Source organism: Callithrix jacchus, chromosome 3, assembly GCF_049354715.1.
Source record: "Callithrix jacchus isolate 240 chromosome 3, calJac240_pri, whole genome shotgun sequence".
Taxonomy (NCBI): Eukaryota; Metazoa; Chordata; class Mammalia; order Primates; family Cebidae; genus Callithrix; species Callithrix jacchus.
Genome location: NC_133504.1, coordinates 102887447 through 102909609, shown reverse-complemented (window position 1 = coordinate 102909609; position 22163 = coordinate 102887447). Strand labels below are relative to the sequence as shown.

General features: G+C 36.9%; 1 protein-coding gene across 42 annotated transcripts in view; it reads left to right on the top strand.

Moving 5' to 3' along the window:
* The window catches only part of PDLIM5 (PDZ and LIM domain 5), a 216725-nt gene extending 194768 nt beyond the window's left edge, over window positions 1–21957 (top strand). For 34 of the 42 annotated variants that reach the window (XM_078366819.1, XM_078366814.1, XM_078366818.1 and 31 more), the window contains 4 exons: window positions 7040–7220; window positions 11528–11648; window positions 16481–16596; window positions 18046–18178. In XM_078366819.1, coding sequence (XP_078222945.1) covers window positions 7040–7220; window positions 11528–11648; window positions 16481–16596; window positions 18046–18135 — 508 coding nt within the window. In that variant the 3' untranslated portion in view covers window positions 18136–18178. Of the gene's footprint in view, window positions 1–7039; window positions 7221–11527; window positions 11649–16480; window positions 16597–18045; window positions 18779–19756 lie in introns of those variants that run through there. The other 8 variants (XM_078366808.1, XM_078366817.1, XM_078366806.1 and 5 more) reach the window with 3 other exon arrangements.
* Window positions 21958–22163: the final 206 nt, after the last annotated feature.

Here is a 22163-nt window from a genome sequence, read left to right as displayed (position 1 = left end):
CTGGCCTCAAGTGATCCACCCGTCTTGGCCTCTCAAAGTACTGGGATTAGAGGCATGAGCCACTATGCCCAGCCAGTGTCTCACAGTTTCTGTCTTGAGTCTATGGGTTAGCTGAGTTCCCTGCTCAGAATCTCATCAGGCTGAAATCATGGTGTCAGCTGAGCTGAAGTTATCTAGAGATCCAGATCTTCTTCCAGTCTCACTCAGGTTGTTGCACAAATTCACATCCTTGTAGCTCTAGAACTGACATCCTTATAGGCCGTCCCCACCTTAGACAGTTCACAACATAATTGCTTTCTTCCCCAGGGCCAGCAGTAGAGCCTGGGCTGTTGCTTTTTAACCTCTTTAAAGGTCTCACCTGATTAGGTCAGGCCTATCCAGGATCATCTATTTTTTTAATTAACTCAGTATCCACTGATTAGGGGATGTAATTGTTTTTCTGTTTTGGCTTTTTTCTTTTTTTTTTTTTTTTGAGGCGGCATCTCACTCTGTTGCCCATGCTGGAGTGCAGTGGTGCAATCTTGGCTCACTGCAACCTCTGCCTCCTAGGTTCAAGCAATTCTCCTGCCTCAGCCTCCTGAGGAACTGGGACTACAGGCATGCGCCTGACTAATTTTTTGTATTTTTAGTAGAGACGGGGGTTTCACTATTTGGGCCATTCTGGTCTCGAACTCCTCATCTCAGGTGATCCACCCACCTCAGCCTCTCAAAGTGCTGGGATTGCAGGTGTGAGCCACTGCACCCAACCTCGGGGGATGTAATTGTATCTGCACAATCCGTTTTGGAATTTAAAGTTAATTAATCACAGGAGTGTACCCTATCTTGGTCACAGGTTCTACCCACTCTCATGGAGAGGGTCTTTACTCAAATATCAGAGTGTTCCTGGTCACCTATTTAAATTCTCTCGTTTCATCACTATTACCCACATATACCATCTTCCTGTCTGCCCTCCCTGCTTTCTTTTTCTTCTCAGCCTTTAATATCTAACATGCTATGTATTTTATTTATTTATCTTGTTATCTCCCTGTCCTACTTTAGCTTATAAGGTCCATGCAAGCATGGTTTTTTTGGTTTTTTTTTGGCTTTGTTCCTGCCATATTTCCTATTTCTAGGATAGTGCTTAGCACATATTGCATTTAGTAAATTTTTGTTCAATTGCTAGATAAACTTTTAAATATTTTTAGAAGCATATTAGTGTTGCCAAATTGAAATTATATCTCACTTGTCTTATTATTGAATTACATTTATCTTGCTTTGCAAGATTTTATAATAATCTCAATAAAAAGAATTGACTGTAATTGTCTCCAGTAGACTTTTAAAAAGTTGTCAGTTAACATTACCTCCTTAGAACTTGTTCTCTTTATTCACTATTATGTTTAAACTCATTTTGCCTGTGCATTCATTTTTGAGAAGCAAGTCATTTATGCTTTTCAAATATAAAACTATAGGTGGCCTCACAACCCTTTAAATGTAGTATGTTAAAGGACTACAAATTAAGGATAATATTCAATCAAAGAATTATTTTTTTTTAATGTTCCAGATTGGGAAGTTTGGGTATAATCCACAGGAAATGAAGAATTAAGAGTGACAAATACAGTGTTTCCAAATTTTAGGAAGGATTGTTAATATCTGCAGTTTTGAGTATTCTAAGACGATAGTCACTGTGTGTTTGATTCTCTTTTACTCCCTTCCTGCTTGTGTTTGTATGTGTGTTTGTGAATGTATATATATGCAGTTTCTCCCAATTATCTTGTTTCTATTTCACTTTGTTCCTGTGGCTGTGTTGTTCTTTTGCCCTTTGCTCATGCCAGGTTCTCCCTTTATGTAGGCAAATACAAAATATAAAAGTGGTTTGCACATTTGTATTAGAGTATCTAACTGAGTAGAATATCAGATTCCATTTTTATTCTTGAGCATGTCAGTTGTTTTTTATACCGTCGGGAGACTTTTGTTACTGACTTCTGTTGATGCAGTAATTTTCGGTATAATAAAATCTGTTTTGGTTGGGCTTTGAAAAATTCCAGTTTTACAGTTGGTTTGTCATCCATATGATCTTAGAAAAGTTGGCTGATTTCTCTGATGTTTCCTTGATCTGCATGTATATGAAAAGGTTAATTTCTATCACTGGGGTTATTATGACAATTAAATAACAAAGGGAAGCAAAAAATAAGCATGGGATTCTGAAGCTAAATCCCAGTTAGGTTGTGCCTGTTGAAATCTGCAGTTCCTTTCACCTTTGTGTTTGTAAGCTTTTCTTTCTCTCTGAACTCTTCCTTAGCATCCTTCCCTACCTTTTCTTTCCTTCCCCCACCTGACCCCCTTTTTGGGATAGGTCTCACAGAAGATAAACAGGGTGAGAAGTTTCATGCCATAGCTCTTCTCTCTCCAATACAATGCTTTAAGTCTCTCTTTTCCCTACATTTGTCAGTTATCATGTACTTAGTAAGGCCTCACAGGACATCGAGTACCAGAAGAGATAGCTGAATACTTAATTCCACTCTAGTTATCCAAGCCTGTCATTCCTGGTCACAAATGGAAAGACAATCCTACGTGAAACAAGAACTTCTTTAGTGCTAATCCTGTGTTAATAAATTTGTTAAATTAGTCTTTGCTGACACAGAGAGGAGAACACTTTGCTATATGTAAGAGATTTATTTCATTGTTTGATCTATGCATAATTTCAAGGGCATTGGTGGGGGAAGATGTTCTTTCAGGATAGCCAAGAAGTATCAAGTTAGGCCAGTAGTTGCCCTGAGCATGCTTGTTTAAGAAAGATCTGACAGGAGTAAGAGTCATTTTCAACTTGTTTTTTAAAGGTGCAGAGGGAATTTCTTTACTGTCTAAAGAAATTTTGCTATTTGAAGGGAACTAATGAAATATTTTAGAGTCATCCTTTTAATGGATGATAGTTTTAGTTTATGTATTTATAGTGAACTATATCCCAGTAAGTTTTTAAAAAGATTTTCAAGGATATGTGAAATATAAGATAATCTTATAAATTACAAAAGGGGAAAAAGAAGGAAAGTCATGGGTGGACTTGTGAAAAATGAAGCTAACATTGAGACTGGACAGTACTCCAATAACAGCCTGCCTTCTTGCCTCTGGTTAGACTGTAAATTTGGCTTTTGGCCTTCCAGGTAGTTTTGCAATTTGCAGTAAGATAAAAATAAGACTATTGCTGGCTGGGCACGGTGTCTCACGCCTGTAATCCCAGCACTTTGAGAGGCCAAGGTGGGCAAATCACGAGGTCAGGAGCTTGAGACAAGCCTGGCCAACATGGTGAAACCCCGTCTCTACTCAAAATACAAAAAATTAGCTGGGCGTGGTGGCACACACCTGTAATCTTAGGTACTCGGGAGGCTGAGGCAGGAGAATCACTTGAACCTAGGAGGTGGAGGTTGTAGTGAGCCGAGATCGTACCACTGCGCTCCAGCCCAGGCAACAGAGTGAGACTCCATCTCAAAAAAAAAAAAACTATTGCTGAGAAAAAGCATAACAGTTCTTGCAACAAAAATCAGAGAGGAATTTTTCTGAATGAGTCAATGTGAAAATGACGCAGGGTAATCTAACAAACAACACTCCAGCAATAACCTGCAGGAAGAGCAAGGGTGAATTTCATAGAGCTCTGTCCTCTAACAACTGTCAGTACAAGCTGATGTATCACAAAAAGCACTGTTCATAGAAGGAATAATCCTGTGGAGCGCAGCAGGCCCAATATGCTGTGATTCACAGAACCCAGTTTTCTGTTGCGCTGACTTGAACTCAACACATATTTTAGAAAATCTGGCAAATGGAATGTATTTTCCTTGGTCAGCTATTCTTAAATGTCTTTTTTTTACTCAGATGAACGTTGTCAAATATTTGATAGCACCAATAGACATGTTCCAGGAGCAGAGCTTTGCATTTTGTTCCAGGTACATACCAACACTTACGCTTTAACAGAACGCAGTTTGAAGTTGGATTGACTTCTTTGAAAATTGAGAAGCCAAATAAGAATACTAGCCTCAAGAGTCCTCCAGCCTTGTGGATGAGCTAAAGATGGGCCCTAGTAAAAAACTCACCCTAGCAAATGGGTTTGAATCTGTTTTAATGTGCAGCCAGATAGTAGCATGAAACCCCAAAGCTCTACCATACCCTGTGTTATGGTCACAGTAAATTGAGTCTGGAAGATTTTTCATGCATATGTAACCAGTACCCACCTGGCAGAAAAGCGCAGGTCACTCATCAAACTTTGTCTGGCTTTGAGCAGTGTGACTTCTGGTTTATCTTTGCTGATATACACTGAGTGTATACTTGCCAAATATACACTGAGAAAATTAGATGAATGAAGTTGTTGAGTAGAATTGTTATTAGTCAGTTAAAAATGACAGCCCACTTACCAAATGTAAGATACTCGATTACAGAATAGGTCATCAATAGCCCTTTCTTTTCTGACAGGAATTAATAAACACAAAGGAATTCCTTATTAGTCATAACAAAATTATGGTACCCTAGAGTTTTAAAAATAATAATAATAAACTGCTTATCTCAAACACTTTGCATGTCCAAAAATGTGATTAAGCCAAAACTCTTGAAAGGAGGAGCTTATACAGAATTATCTGGGTGGGCCCCAAATGCAACCATGTGTACCCTTATAAAAGAGAGCCTCAGGAACACTAGGGACAGATACATAGATGAGAATACATATATAAAAGAGGCAATGTGACCCTGGAGGTAGAGAATGGAGTGATGTGGCCATGAGTCAAGGAATGCCTGCATCCACAGGAACCTAGGAGAGGAAAGGAAAGAATTCTCTCCTAGGGCCTTTGAAGGGCCCACCCTGCTGAAACCTTGCTTTCAGACTTTGATCTTTCAGAATTGTGAGGAAGTAAATTTTTGTTGTTTTGCTAAGGCTGTGGCAATTTTTTATGGCAGTCCTAAGAAAATAATATACCCCATGGATTTATATTGTAATTATTCTTGTACTAGGATTAAGTTTTGCATTCTTGTTGGATATTTTCTGCTTAAAACTTTATTTAAAATTATCTCTTATTGTTCAATTGAATAAATCCACTTTATCTACAAAAAAAGAGAGAGAGAATGGTACGTACTAGCTTATACAAAGTGGCATCATGTTATTAATAAGAAACAAGTTAACAAAAAGTAGGGGAAGAAAATACCCTCTTATACCCCACATAAAAAATTTCTTTTCTCCTTTTGTGACTCTTGCAGAATTTGGTACCAATTCTGAGTAAACATCAATATGTTGACAAAGAATTTACAGTGGGAGATAGTTATTGAATAGCAAGGTTTATGTTACTGTCAGAAGTTTAAAAATGCTGTGATTTTGTGATATACATTGCTGTGTCTTCTCCTGTTAATAATCTGCCTAGAAGTCTGGTGTCTGATGCTTACTAATAATTACCATATGGTCGCCTAGGGCTGATAAGTGATGTTAATGAGGTCGAAGGCAGAATATCAGTTGACCAGAGCGGCATACTAGAAATTAGGAAATTCAGCTTCTGGCTCTGACTCAGTCAGTGATTTTATGATATTAGTCATATCTTTTGAACATTCTGTACCTTGGCTTCTCCGTCTGTTAACCTGAATTCATAATAACTGTCCTGGTCTATCTCACAGGAATGTTGCATGGACAAATTAGATAAGTGTAAAAGTGCCTTGGAGGTAAAGCTTCTCTATGAATATAAATTAGTGTGATATAGCTACTGAAAAGTATGTTGCAGAGGCTAGAATGGTTAGTCTCTGCAGGCTTCATGACTAGATAAGGATTCATAATGGATTTCTGCCCAGCAAACCAAGCCCATCTTATCAGTTCATGACCATATAGTATTTAACAGGGGGAAAAAACTCTTTTTACAAACATTTGTTACCTTGATACAAATGTATGTTAAAATAGTCATGTTGGGGAAGGGGGAGAGGGAAGTTGGCACACAGTGGGTATAAAATTTCAGTTATGCAAGATGAATCAGTTCTAGAGATCTGCTGTACATCGTGTTAATCGCTAACAATATATTACATTGTACTCTTAAAAATCTGTTAAGTGGCCAGGTGAGGTGGCTCACTGCGAGTAATCCCAGCACTTTGGGAAGCTGAGGCAGGCAGATCACAAGATGAAGAGATTGAGACCATCCTGGCCAACATGGTGAAACCTCATCTTTACTGAAAATACAAAAAATTATCTGGGCGTGGTGGTGTGCGCCTGTAGTCCCAGCTGCTTGGGAGGCCGAGGCAGGAGAATCACTTGCACCTGAGGTGGAGGGAGCAGTGAGTCAAGATCGCACCACTGCACTCCAGCCTGAGTGGTAGAGGGAGACTTGGTCTCAAAAAAAAAAAAAAATCTGTTAAGTGAGTGAATCTCGTTTTAAGGGTTCTTACCACAATAAATTAAATTTTTGAAAACAGTCATATTTGAATGAAACTAAACCTTTCCTAGTAGTTTCAGACAATCCATAATATCTAGTTTACAGTTTCTGTAGACATTTTGGAGGGTGAGGATTTGATGTGTTTATTAAAGTTGAGAAATAAGTATATGAAACAATGTGTGGGGAAGAAAAATTGTCTCAGGTAATAATTATTACTATTTTTAGCACTTCGACTTACCAAATTGAAATTTTTGTTTGTTTCTTTTATAGAAATGTCAAAGTCTCTTCTCTACCTAAACCATATTTTCTTTCCTGGTTGTTTCATGTTCTGTCACAGTCACAGTTAACATCCTCAATCTCCATCCTTCTCATGATGCAGACAGATTGGTTCATTTAAGCTCAATGAAAGATATCATCAAATTCCCTTAAAACAGAAAAAGGGGTAGGGAGTACCCTTTCTTGAAGGAATCCCTTAAGTACTCCTCTCCCCTTTTCTCTTCACGTAAATGCAGTGTCCCAGTGTGAATTTACAACACCCAACACCCATGAGTTCAGTCCTTAAGGAGGAAAATTAAGCAAGTACTTAATTGACTGGACAGTGCATAAAAGAGGTTCTATCCAGGGTAACTCTGGAAACTTTTATTCTCAAACTTAGTTGCTTCTTTTTCTTCTGTCAGAGGACCATTCTTAGTGGCACTGGGGAAATCTTGGCACCCGGAAGAATTTAACTGCGCTCACTGCAAAAATACAATGGCCTACATTGGATTTGTAGAGGAAAAAGGAGCCCTATATTGTGAGCTTTGCTATGAGAAGTTCTTCGCTCCTGAGTGTGGTAGATGCCAAAGGAAGATCCTTGGAGTAAGTATTGGAAATGTTTTGTTTTTTTTTTCTTACTGAGTTTTAAAGTAGAATAATTTTTTGATATGAAACTCTTCTATCATTTTAACTTTTTATTTTCTTCTTGCTTTATGCCCTCTCTGCTTTTATCACTATTTATTATTGTAAAGCAAAACTAAATAAAGCTCTGTGGAAATACATCGGACTCATGGGGTTAGGTTGTCTTTGGTTCTGTCTCACTGAGTGCTGACTTGTTTGGTGAAAGTCTAGCCACTGTGGGGGAAAAATAATTTGCTGTGGGTGTGCTTCCTCAACAGGACTCTGTTTGCTCAGGAATGAAGAGGTCACATAGGACCACACACAGCTGAGTTTTCAGAACTGACACCTTTACTGTTTTAAATTAAATTCCATAGCTTTTATAAGGGCAGTATTTCCCCACTTGTCAGAGTTCAAGCACAGGACACTGATTTCATGAATTATATAAAACATGAGGTTTATAAATGATATATTTTTCTTGAATACATATAATGTTTAAAAATATAACCTCAGTTTTATGAGGGTGCACATGTGATGGAAAAATAATTATTTTCCCTTTTTTGCAAAAAAGGAGTAATTTAAGAATCATATACAGTATATAATAAATAATGATGAATACATGAATTTCTTGCTCTGGAATACCTAGTTTGCAATTATAAGGTAAGAGTCAAGCATACTTTATGGTTGACGAGGAGCTGGAGTTTGATTTCAGAAGAAACCAAAATATGTGGCTTCACACGAAAGTTGGAAATGGCCCTACTGAACTCTAATACACTCTCTCTGTGAAAATCTGATAATGAAACTCTAATTCTTATTAATTGAGAGAATAGTTAGTATGCATTATTGTGTGGTCTTAAGATATCTCTTAGGATATCCTTAACTGTGTCTAAAACTTAAAAGACACTTAAAATTATAAATACGCCACTGGAAACATTTCTAGATTATTAATTTGTGTAGTATGTTGGGAACAAAGAAGTGGAATGGTTCAGACAGTACCTTCCCAAATAATAACAAATAATTAATGGAATATTCATTAAGACTGTCTTAGTGTATCAAGATGTTCTATGAATGCTAGAATAATAAAACAAAGTGAAGTTAGTGTCTTAGAACCAAATAAAGTTCTAAGAAATGGAGATCTCATGCTTATTGCTTTGGAGATGAACCAGAACTTTGATAGCTTGTGTAGATCGTGTTTTAGTTATTTGATTACCTGTTAAAGAAAGATTTGTCTCAAGAATGGAAAGGGTTTAAGTCTTTAATCCATCTGGAGTTAATTTTAGTATAAGGTCTCAGGAAGGGGTCGAGTTTCTGCCTTCTGCACACTGTTAGCCAGCTTTCCCAACATCATTTATTAAACAGGGAATCCTTTACCCATTGCTTGTTTTTGTCAGGTTTGTCAAAGATCAGATGGTTGTAGATGTGTGGCATTGCCTCCAAGGCCTCTGTTCTGTTCCATTGGTCTATATCTCTGTTTTGGTACCAGTACCGTGCTGTTTCGATTACTGTAGCTTTGTAGTATAGTCTGAAATCAGGTAGCATGATGCCTCCAGCTTTGTTCTTTTTGCCTAGGATTGTCTTGGATATGCAGGCTTTCTTTTGGTTCCATATGAAGTTTAAGGTGGCTTCTTCCAGTTCTGAGAAGAAGGTCGTTGGTAGCTTGATGGGGATAGTAAAACCTAACACCATAAAAACCCTAAAAGAAAACCTAGGCAAAACCACTCAGGACATAGGCAAGGACTTCATGACTAAAACACCAAAAGTATTGGCAACAAAAGTCAAAATAGACAAATGGGACCTAATGAAACTCCAGAGCTTCTGTACAGCAAAAGAAACAATCATTAGAGTAAACCAGCAACCAACAGAATGGGAAAAAATTTTTGCAATCTACCCATCTGACAAATGGCTAATATCCAGAATCTATAAAGAACTAAAACAGATTTACAAGAAAAAAGCAAACAAACCCATTCAAAAGTGGGAGAAGGATATAAACAGACACTTTTCAAAAGAAGACATATATGAAGCCAACAATCATGTGAAAAAATGCTCATCATCACTGATTATTAGAGAAATGCAAATCAAAACCACATTGAGATACCACCTCACACTAGTTAGAATGGTAATCATTAAAAACTCTGGAGACAACAGATGCTGGAGAGGATGTGGAGAAATAGGAACACTTTTACACTGTTGGTGGGAGTGTAAATTAGTTCAACCATTGTGGAAGACAGCGTGGCACTTCTTCAAGGATCTAGCAATAGAAATTCCATTTGATGCAGCAATCGCATTACTGGGTATATACCCAAAGATACATGCACACGTATGTTCGTAGCGGCACTGTTTATAAAAGCAAAGTCCTGGAACTAACCAAAATGCCCATCGACGATAGACTAGACAAGGAAAATGTGGCACATATACATCATGGAATACTATGCAGCCATAAAAAATGATGAGTTCATGTCCTTCATAGGGACATGGATGAATCTGGAAACCATCATTCTCAGCAAAGTGACAAAAAAACAGAAAATCATAAGCCGCATGTTCTCACTCATAGGCGGGTGTTGAACAATGAGAACACACGGACACAGGGAGGGGAGCATCACACACTGGGGTCTGTTGGGTAGCGGCCAAGGGAGGGACAGCAGGGTTGTGGGGTGGTCGGGGAGAGATAACATGGGCAGAAATGCCAGATGTAGGTGACGGGGGGGATGAAGGCAGCAAACCATATTGCCATGTGTGTACCTATACAACAATCCTGTATGGTCTGCACATGTACCCCAGAACCTAAAGTACAATTAAAAAAAAAAAAAAAAGAATGGAAAGGGAAGAATACTCTGGAAGCCTTGGGAGATGGTTTGATTCAATGTATGTCTTGTATATATGTTCATGGTGATTTTTTTGCATCTAAATCTGTTTCTTCCCATTATCCTTCAGTAGTGAACTATAAAATTTTCTATGGCTAATAATTCGATGTATGTATCTATCTCTGTATGTATATATATGCACATATATATACATATGTACACACATATGCATATATACATATAATGTGTGTGTGTATATATATATATATTTCTTTTTGTTTTTGAGATGAAGTCTCACTCTGTCCTCCAGGCTGGAGTGCAGTGGCATGATCTCAGCTTACTGCAACCTCTGCCTCCTGAGTTCAAGTGATTCTCCTGCCTCAGATTACAGGCGCACACCACCATGCCCAGCTAATTTTTTTGTATTTTTGGTAAAGACGGCATTTCACCATGTTGGTCAGGCTAGTCTCAATCTCCTGATCTTGTGATCTACCCGACTCAGCCTCCCAAAGTACTGGGATTACAGGCATGAGCCACCACACCTGGCTCTTTCTTTTTTATAAAAGAAAACAGTTCACTCAAGAACAATAAAACAAAAAAATGTAAAGAATAAATTTAAATGATGTAAATATTTACTAATCCCAGATAATTACTGTTAACCTTATGGTGTGTTTTCTTCCAGTTTGCTCTTTATAAGTAATTCACTTACAAAATTGAAACCATGCTTTATGTATAACATTTTCTTTTTTGTGATAAATATTATATAAAGAGTATTAATTATTCATCAAAAAATATTTTAATGGGGTTCTCTCAATTCATAGAAATGATTTTTTGTAAAACCAGCTCCCCAGAACCTCTTAATATCTAGCCCAAAACTTTATAGCTTGGTATATTTAACCATTGGGCCATTGTTGACTAGAATCCATACTTTATGGTCCAAGTTTTAGATACTCATTTGAGTCTGTGCTTTAGGGCTGTCATAACTAATTTATGAAAGCCTAAACGTTTAACTTGTTAAACTGATTGGATTACACCGATTATATTATTGCTTCTAGAATGCACCAAAGTATAGGTTTGTTTTAATTTTTAAATGCTTCCTCTTTCCTTCAGAACTTTTGCAGATAATACCATAAAACCTTTGTAAGTTAATGTTTCCTGGCACCCTTTGAGAGGAAGCAGAAAGTTTTGTAGTAAGCACTTATGAAATATGCTTACTTTATTCACTGTGATTATAATGTATAACAGTGATTATTATTTAAGTTTATTGATTGGCATTTGTGAAGAACACGCATCTAAACATGCATCAGTTTAGATGATTTGTGAGTCTGTTCTTATGTATCCTGTTACTTCGAGGGAAAGTTCAAGACAAAAATGAAGTATGTGTGCCTACTTTGGATTAGCTTTACAGGGATTTACTGGTACAGATATTAGAATAAACATTTATGTATTTATTGTCTTCTTTTTTAACATCCAATTACCTTTCTGTAACAGGAAGTCATCAATGCGTTGAAACAAACTTGGCATGTTTCCTGTTTTGTGTGTGTAGCCTGTGGAAAGCCCATTCGGAACAATGTTTTTCACTTGGAGGATGGTGAACCCTACTGTGAGACTGGTAAGATCAGGGAGCCATTTGTTTCTTGAATTTTGAATAAAGGTAAAACATTAACCCATATAAAACTATAAAGTCAAAAAACTGTTAGGCAAAGTCATTTTCTTAATTAATTTGGGAGAATTTAATGTTACTCTAAACATACAGAAAAACAACTATGTAGATTTTTTTTCTTTTGAGATGGAGTCTCACTTGTGTTGCCCAGGCTGGAGTGCAATGGTGCAATCTTGGCTCACTGCAGCCTCTGCCTTCCAGGTTCAAACAATTCTTCTGCCTCAACCTCCCAAGTAGCTGGGATTACAGGCATGCGCCACCATGCCCAACTAATTTTGTAGAGACAGGGTTTCATCATGTTGGCCAGGCTGGTCTCAAACTCCTGACCTCAGGTGATCCACCTGCCTCAGCCTCCCAAAGTCCCAGGATTACAGGCATGACCCACCGTGCCTGGCCTTATGTAGAATTTTTAATGTGACTTTGTCAAAACAGATATTCCCAACTTTATTATAATAATTGAGAATGTAAGCATTATTTAGTAGGAAAAATATTTTGCTTGAATTCCCAATAATTTATGGATATAAATTCAACCAAATCTTGTACCTTAAGGCTACTTCTTATAGTCCAGTAGTGAATTTTGAGTTGTTGTAAACATCAGAAATATTCCACTTTAGAATATGATATTGATTTGCACTTTAAGGCAACTGCCTTGAAAATAAATTTGAAATCCTTTGATACTTTTACTGAATGAGAAAGTAATCCTGACTTGGATTGTTCCCATGGTAAAATGGTTTTTAATAAACTAGACTATAAGGACCTATCTACTACATTTGTCATATCACATAAACTCAGAACTTTTCCTTTTCCTTCCCAAAGTCTGTACATGAACTTTCATAAGATTTATTTATTAATATAACCCTTAGATATTACTATCACATACACATTTCAAAATATAAAACATTTTTCCCTTATCATGCCTTCACTCACTACCATCACATTCTCACTACTGAGTTTTATTCTACCTTGAAATCAAAGTGCTGTGCTAGAAGAATGAGATATTCCAGAATAGTGGAGTTAAAGGAGCAGTCAGCTTCTGAATTGAAGCTGTATCATCATTATTTAGCCCTTCTTTGCCCACTCAATATTCTCTTATTTTCATCTTCCTTTCAGCTCCTTAGTTTGAACCAACCTGGGTATATTCTAGACTGTCTCCCGGGAACCCCAGAAATTCCAGTGAAATACCCCATGGGCTGTTATGGGACAAGTTGGCCACAAGCTGCCTTCCTCGATTCAATAAGAATACTTTATATTTTGTAATTCTACTTAATTTTTCTGAAGAAAGAACTGGGGTTTTTTTGTATGTTTTGTTTTATTTTGATTTGTTTGTTTTAGCAGCTTTGGAAAACATTTTGACTAACTGGCAGGTAGCCCCTATCTAGCCAAAACACATAAAACTATGTAGCCTTAATACCATATTTAATGTATTTGAAGTCATATTTTAAAAAACAAATAATTGCTTATAGAAGAGGAAAAATGTTATTGAATATTTATTTAAATGTCACATCTAATCAACTTGGTCTGTTTTTGTTTTTTTTTTCTTTTAACCCCCAAACCATTTCTGAACCCAGTCTTCTTCATCTCAATAAATAATCTTACCGTCCACTAGCCAAGAACATTCAGACCATGTTGGATTCTGCTTTTTCCCTTGTTCTGTCCTTATCCTATCTAAATAGTAAATCCTGGCAGTTCTACCTCCATTGTATATCACAGTCATTTATTTCTCTCCATCTTAACTGTCACTCAATCTAACTTGCTTTCACCCTTTGTCTGGTCATTGTAATTAGCACCTAAATGGTATCGCCCCTCCCATTCCTTCCAGCCTCCAAATAGCAGGCACAGAGCAGCTGTAGTAATATTTTTTTAAAATGTGAATAAACCCCTTAGTGGCTTCCACTAGAAAAAAATTACACTTTTCTTTTTCTTTCTTTTTTCTTTTTGAGACGGAGTTTCGGGCTTGTTACCCAGACTGGAGTGCAATGGCACGATCTCAGCTCACGGCAACCTCCGCCTTCTGGGTTCAAGCAATTCTCCTGCCTCCGCCTCCCGAGTAGCTGGGACTACAGGCGTGCACCACCATGCCCAGCTAATTTTTATATTTTTAGTAGAGACGGGGTTTCACCTTGTTGACTAGGATGGTCTGGATCTCTTGACCTCGTGATCCACCCACCTCGGCCTCCCAAAGTGCTGCAATTATAGGCATGAGCCACCGCACCCGGCCTAAACATTACACTTTTCTTTATTTTTATTTTTTATTTTTTTTGTTTTTTGAGATAGAATCTCACTCTGTCACCAGGCTGATGTGCAGTGGCCTGATCTTGGCTCCCTGCAACCTCCACCTCCCGGGTTCAGACAATTCTCCTGCCTCACCTTCCGAGTAGTTGGGATTACGTACGGGTGCCTGCCAGCAGGCCCAGCTAATATTTTTGTCTTTTTAGTAGAGACAAGGTTTCACCATGTTGGCCAGGTAGAACTCCTGATCCGTCTGCCTTGGCCTCCCAAAGTGCTAGGATTACAGGTGTAAGCTACCATGCCCCATCAAATTACACTTCTTACTAGGGCCTGTTTTGCCATCCTCATCTACTCCCACCTTGACTTCTGTCACCAGATTCTACCCATACCCAGCCCCTTGGCGTTTTCTGAACATGCTGAGATCCTTCCTTCCTCGGGGCTTTTGTGCTTACTGTTTCTTCTAACTGTAATGTTCCTCATCAGCTTTTCTGTGGCAATTTCTCTTTATTCTTCACTTTTCGTTACAACTGTTACATCTTCAGAGAGGTCTTTTCTAATTTTCCTAAATAGCGTAGTGCCCCCCCAATTATTTTGTATTAAATTACTGTTTTCTTTTTTTCATAGTACTTATGATAATCTGAAATTACTTATTTCTTAAATTCAATAAATCATGACATCCTCTTTCCAATGAGAATATAAGCCCCATGAGGAAAGCAACCTCAACTGTCTTCTTCATCACTGTACTTCTGTGGTGCCTTGAACAATGCCTGGCACACAGTAGACTGCATGGATCTATGCTGAGCAAATGGTGCGAAGGAATACTAAAGATTGACGGTTGCTAAGAAAGGTGAATTGCATTGCAAATTATAGCCTGCTTTCCTCTTCAGCTGAGGTTGGACTGACAATGTCAAAGGCCAAAGGGTGAACCATGAGTCAACACAGTAGTGAGAGGAGCTGCTTAAAAGAAAATTAGGGCAACCAGCCTGGCCAACACGGTGAAACCCTGTCTCTACTAAAAATACAAAAATAATTAGCTAGGCATGGTGATGGGCTCCTCTCCTGTAGTCTCAGCTACTCGTGAGGGTGAGGCAGGAGAATCGCTTGAACCCGGGAGGCGGAGGTTGCTGTAAGCCAAGATCGCACTACTACTCTTCAGTCTGGGCAACAGAGCAAGACTCTGTCTAAAAAAAAAAAAAAAGAAAGAAAGAAAGAAAAGAAAGAAAATTAGGGCCAGATACAGTGACTCAAAGCCTTTAATCCCAGCTCTTCAGGAGGCTAAGGCAGGATTATCCCTTGAGGCTGTGAGTTCAAAACCAGCACAGGCAGCCTACCAATACCCTGTCTCTACATGAAAAAAATTTTTTAATTAGCTGGGCATGGTGATATGTGTCTGTAGGCTCAGCTACTCAGGAGATGGTGACAGGAGGATGGCTTGAGCCCAGGAGGTGGAAGATGCAGTGAATTATTATCACACCACTGCACTCCAGCCTGGGTGACAGAGTGAGACTCTCTAATGAAAAAAAAAAGAAAAAGGAAAGAAAATTCTAATTTGGTAAAACTAGAAAGCATCTTCTCAAAACTGCTTTCTTCAGAAGGAAATCCTGTTAGTATTCTTGTAACTGTAGTCTATGTCAAGTAAATGGTCTTTTCTGGGCAAGGGTTTTCAACATGAAGTTACAAAATTGAAAGGAAAATACAACAAAATAAATTGTGGCTAATATTGTTGTGATACAGTCTAGCTAGAAATTCAGTCATAGCACTTATTCATACAAGTTTCCTGCAACGTTTCTTTTTCTTTCTTGCCCAAGTCAGATACACTATGAAATTTGCCAATATCAGACATTTGTTCTTGGTCCCTGTCCATTAGTCTTACTGTTGCTAGTTATTAGTATTCCTTTGTATTTCTTTAGAACAGTTATTTCTACTGATAACTGGTCACAAAACAGTTCTTCTTTTTTTCCCCCTCCTGAGACAGAGTGTCATCCCGTCTCCCAGGCTGGAATGAAGTGGTGCAATCTTGGCTCGCTTCAGCCTCCCTCTGCTGGGTTCAAGCAATTCTTCTGCCTCAGTCTCCTCAGTAGCTGAGACTATAGGCATGTGCCACCATGCCCAGTTAATTTTTGTGTTTTTAGTAGAGACAGGGTTTCACCATATTTGCCTGGAAGCTCTTGATCTCTTTACCTCATGATCCACCTGCCTCAGCCTCCCAAAGTGCTGGGATTACAGGCGTGAGTCACTGCACCTGGCCAGAACAGTTCTTCTTTATACTTATTTAGGCAATTAAGTAGTTGGAGAGAAGCGAGAAGTATTACATGGAAAATTATAATCAAGAATGTTAGGTTGCATAAATAATATTTACCAAGGGAATCCTGAAACATGCTGAACATATCTTTCAAGCCAAACATTATGCCATCTCCTGAAATTTTTCAAATTCCTAATATCTTTATCTTTAGCATCTCATTTAATCCTGATTTTGTTGCTGCCTTCTAGGAACGATCATTCTACAACTTCATTGTGTTTAAATTATGTCTCTCTGCCCTGCCTCAATACAGATTATTATGCCCTCTTTGGTACTATATGCCATGGATGTGAATTTCCCATAGAAGCTGGTGACATGTTCCTGGAAGCTCTGGGCTACACCTGGCATGACACTTGCTTTGTATGCTCAGTAAGTAAAGTCTTACTTCCTACTTAAAGGGGAATAGTACGGCCAATTCTAGCTTTAGTATTTAATGGAAATATCAGCTCTCATATCTTTTAGTCCATTGAACCTAAAAAATATATATTTTTACTTTTTTGTAAATTTTAAAAGTTGTTTATTACATTTTTTGGCATTTTTTAAATTATTTGGCAAACAGTGAGATCCTTAGTCCTTAGAGAAAATATAATTTTAATATATTTTTGTCTATAAGAAGAAGCTATCTATTTCTTAAAACAGTAAGTTTCCTTTACTTAAAAAAAGTAGTTTTTGGAAATGTTAGGTACTTCTTAAAATACAAAGGAACAATTATCAAAATCTATTTTTGAATTAACACTAGGAATAAAGTATATGTTGATTCATTTCTTTTCTCAGCAGTAGCTTCTGGATATTCTTTTCTTTTTGAGACTATAGTCTAATAAACATGTAACAAAGTATTTGCCTATTCATTTGATATTTTAATATTTTTGGTTTTATGTTTAATGATTAGGATAGATTCAGAGATTAAAATATATAGTTTTTAAATGTAGGAAGTAAATATCCACTAAACATGCCTCTGTTCAGGTGTTTGATTTTTGAAAATTTGATTTAACATAGCTATAGTTTTCAATACCCATTGTACAAAGGGAACAAAAGTAATATTAATTGAAGCCTAATGATTTCCCCAAACATTACCATTGAACTCATGTTTACCTCATCCATCTCTTAGACTTCATAAAGTCTATAAAAAGCAAAAGTTTTAGCAGATTTACCTTTTCTTTAATAAAGCTCTTCATGAGAATTTTAATTAACAAAGGCAGCAGGAAGAACAGGAAGCTGTACATGTAGATAGTCAGCTGACTGTGTAATCCTGCAGCAGCCAGATGTTGACCTGGGTCTTTATGTAAGAAACTAACTAAAAAGAGGTCTCAGCTTGAACACAAGGCACCCCTTAAAAAAAAGTTCTCAGGTATTCTGTGTATTTGTGGGCAAGCTAATGTTGGGCTTGGGAAGGTTTGGTAAAGCAAATGAGTCATGTTTTGGTTCCCTACAACACTAAGCAAAATTAAGACATTGTTTAGAATTCAGGGAGATACAATATATTTAATGGGCCCTCTTTCTATATTAAATTTTTAGTTAGGAATAAATCTTCCCTCTGGATAAAGAAAAGTGATGCTCAGTGCTTTCTATAAAGTAGAATACATTCTAGGAAAAAGCCATATTTCATTGCTTTTGAAAGATTATATCTAATTGTCCTAGTAATTGTGAAATATTAGGGAGTCTAACATAACCAACTAAAGTGTTTTGTCGTATTATCCATTGGGGGAAAAATCACTTTCTCCTTCTCCAGCATACTTGATACAATCCTCTTAATATCCTCTTAAATAATGCATAATATCCTTTTAAATAATATCCTCTTAAATAATGCTTCTTTTTCAGGTGTGTTGTGAAAGTTTGGAAGGTCAGACCTTTTTCTCCAAGAAGGACAAGCCACTGTGTAAGAAACATGCTCATTCTGTGAATTTTTGAAAGTCAACAGTTCAGGAGAAGAGAAGAAATTTGAAGAGAAAAATGAAAATTAAAATTACTAATTAATTTTTAGATTCAATATTTATTTGGAGTTTTGAAAAATCATAGTGGCCCTGAAGGAATAAATTCCAGCTTTAAAAACCAAGTCTGAGGAAATATTTGGCTTCATAAAGTAAAGAGACAGTTTGGCATTATTACTTTTTCCTGTATTTTATGCCCATAAAATAACTATTATAAAAACCAATTTCCTGATGGACTATTAAATTCATCTTAGAATAAATTAGTGAAGAATTAAATTTTAGAATAAATTATACAATCTGAAATAATTATACCTTCTTTCCTTGTTAGGTAGTTACAAGAAAATCTGCAAAAGGCAATGAAAATGCCTTTAATTTTATCAATAAGAGAATCATTTAAAGAAAAACTAATACATATCTTTAAAATAGTACATAGGATTTTAAACAGAGAGTTTTATCAGTAGTAGGTGTCAGTTTTTTAAAATTGCCTATAGGCCAGATGTAGTGGCTCATAACTGTAATCCCAGCACTTTGGGAGGCCAAAGCGGGCGGATCACCTGAGGTCAAGAGTTCAAAATCAGCCTGGCCAACATGGTGAAACCCCATCTCTACTAAAAATACAAAAATTAGCCAGATGCGGTGGCATGTGCCTGTAGTCCCAGCTACTTGGAAGGCTGAGGCACGAGAATTGCTTGAACCTGAGAGGCGGAGGTTGCAGTGAGCTGAGATCGTGCCACTGCACTTCAGCCTGGGTGACAGAGGAAGACTCTGTCTCAAAAAAAAAATTGCTTGTATATTGTTTTTCCCTTACAGTGGATCATTCTAGTAGGAAAGGGCAATGAGATTTTTTTAAATCAAAATGTGTTATGCCAGTAAGAGACATTGTATTCTTTTCTCATTTCTTCCCCACCCAAAAATAAGCTACCATATAGCTTATAAGTCTCAAATTTTTTGCCGTTTACTAAAATGTGACTTTCTATTCACTGTGTGTGCTTCATCACTTATATTAGGCAAATTCCATTTTTTCTCTTCCCTGATGCTAAGGCAAAGATTTGATTAAATAATTTTGGCCTCTAACAGCTTTCTCTCTCTTTAAAGAGAATAAATAGGAAAGAATGTGGCTGGGGACTATAGTGAATCAGAAGATTGTATCCCCCAGTTTTTTCATTCCACCCTTCTCAAATAATAAGTCAGTTAAATCTGTTTCTGAGTTCTGCCACTGGCTGATGAAGAGTTGAGAGCTCTCTTTGCAGAATAATGTTTTGTTTCATTTTTTCTCTTCTACCTTTAAAAATTAAAAAATTGGCTTGAGGATGTGATGAAATTCAGACTTTTTGTGGTTTTCTCTCAATAATAAGTGAACCAATTTCACATATGATCACAAAGTTTGGAAAGCTTTTATTCACAGAGGTTTGGTAGTGTTGGGAGGGGAGTTTAATTATTCAGATTGGCCTGTTATTTGATTTCCTCCTTTGGGAAAAGAATTATGTAGCTACCACATGGAGACAGGGAAACAATTGTGGTAAAACTGTGGATGCTGTTGCTATTTGCCCAGTGAGAAAACAGATTTTGGTATTTGATTTTGTTTTTCTCTTTGTTTCCAGAATGGATGAAAGACCATGAACCCCCTAAGTTATAATTTAAATTTGTTTGGGGCAAGGTGCCTTTATAGTTGAGACAGAGCCCTAGGTCCTTCCTGCCCCATCACTCACTTACGACATCACTTCCATTGTGTGCATGTTTGTTATAGAGGAGGTTTTAGGCTACAATATTTGTTTAACCTCCCTAAGAACTTTCAAGGCATCTGTCCTGAAAGCTGTTAATTTATGGTCTAGCAGATTTATATTATATGCAGATAATAATTAACTGGGGATAAAAGAATGGCAAGGGGTGACACAAAGTAGCAAACTGAATACTTCTCCAATAGCAACCCCAAGCTAGCTCCTCACCCTGCATCTTGCAGGCAGGCAGGAGATTTCTTTTGAAACAACATGCTGGAACTGAATTCTGCATTATTTATCATTGCTGCTGAAACCACCTATAAAAGACTTGCTGGCTGATGTGCATTGTCATATAATGTACACATCTTTTGCTACAGTCTTTTACATTTGACATACAAAATAAGTTGATGGTTTTGTTTGGTGTGATTTTTTTTTAGTTTTACCTTCTTAGGTTATATGTCAAGATAGTATTTGATAAGTCTATGGCATTTAGATGTTTTCTTCAGAGAATTTTATTTGACCCAGATTTCTTATAATGTTATCTTACATTAAGGATATCATTTTATTAGACCTTTCTTTCTGCATATTATTCATGAAATATAATGTTGCATTTCTCCAAATTTTATTCCTGAAAGCGTAGTGTTGCTTCCTAATGTATCATTTTTGTCTTTGTACTTTGTCCATCTCTTCCATGGCAAAGGGTTATATCTGTTCCTAAAACAGATATAATTAGTTAATCCTGTGAAATAAATTTTGAACATAATCCAGAAGAATCTCTGTATTTCCAGTGGGGAATGCCATATTTAATTCACCAGCAGTAATCCTTTGATAACTGGCAGAGCACTTTATTCTTCTGATGGGCTCCCTGAATATTTATTTTTCTGATTATAAATTTTCTATGTCAGTAGCATTTTTTATCATTACTTCTTCACTATAGAGCATTTACTTTTAGTCTCTCTAGATGTGTATTTTGGAATGATGTACTTGGCATAACATAGATGAAAATCATAATGCCTGACTAAAATTTCCTTAGATTTATTTCCCATTTAAAAATTTCTGGTGATAAGTTCAGATTTATAATCTTTCTCTGGACTTACATGGACTGAATGTTGCCTGCCGAAGTAGGCAACCTAAAAAGTAGCCCCTGCTTATGCTTCTATAGTTGGCCCTCCGTGTCGCATCTGTGATTCAATCAACTGTGGGTCAGAAATAAGTGGGGGAAAACAATTGATGGTGGTGCCTTTACTGAACATGTACAAACTTTTTTTGTCATTAATTCTTAAACAATATAGTGTAACAGCTATTTACACAGCATTTACATTGTATTAGTTATTATGAGTAGTCTAGAGATGTTTTAAAGTATATGGTAGGATGTGCATAGGTTATTTGGCAATTCCTTCACCATTTTATATAAGGGACTTGAACATCATGGATTTTGGTATCCTAGGGGGTCGTTGGAACCAGTCGCCCAGAGGGGTACCATGGGATAACTGTAGTATCGTGTTTATTTCTTATTAATTAAGATTACGTTTAAAATCTAAAACTGGAACCTAATCATTAGGTCACAGTGTAAAAACAAATGGAAATAGCAGTTCAAACCTTCAAAATATTAATGTAGCATTATGTTCAAAATAATCTACAACAAAAATGTACCATTTTCAAGCAGTACTATATCAGGAGCCCTTTTATATAAAATAAGTTCTTCGTTACCCCTGTTCAAGTGTGAGCTTAGTATTCTGTTAACATTTGTGTGGTGTTTGGAGTTTAGTCATCCCTTTTGAAGGGAGAGCCTTCTCAGACATAAAACAAGAGAAACATACTAAATAGTTTTACCCAAATTTGATCTGCCTTCCATTCACCCCCCCCAATTTCCCAAATGTTTAAAGGTATTGGATTTGGATTCTCAATGTATAATTTGCCTTATCTGTTCATCTCTATCTTCTGTCTCTTTAGGTTTGTATATATCTGCTGTTTTGCTTTTGGATACATTTTCTAATTAAAAGTCACATGAGAAATATAATCAGTATAGTAATACCATAATGTGCACATACTCAACAAATAAATGACTGCATTATTGTAAATGAGCTCTTCTGGTGTGTTGTCGTTGTTGTTGTTGTTGGGTGGTAAGTGGTTTCCATCAAGTCATCACGGGAAAATAAATCCAGTTCCATATTCATAGGTTAGGACTGGATGTAATAATTCTCAGAAGAATCCTTCTAGTATGATATTTGCTTATCAAAATGTCTCAAAGAAAATATTTGAAAATACTATCACATTTATTATACTTCTC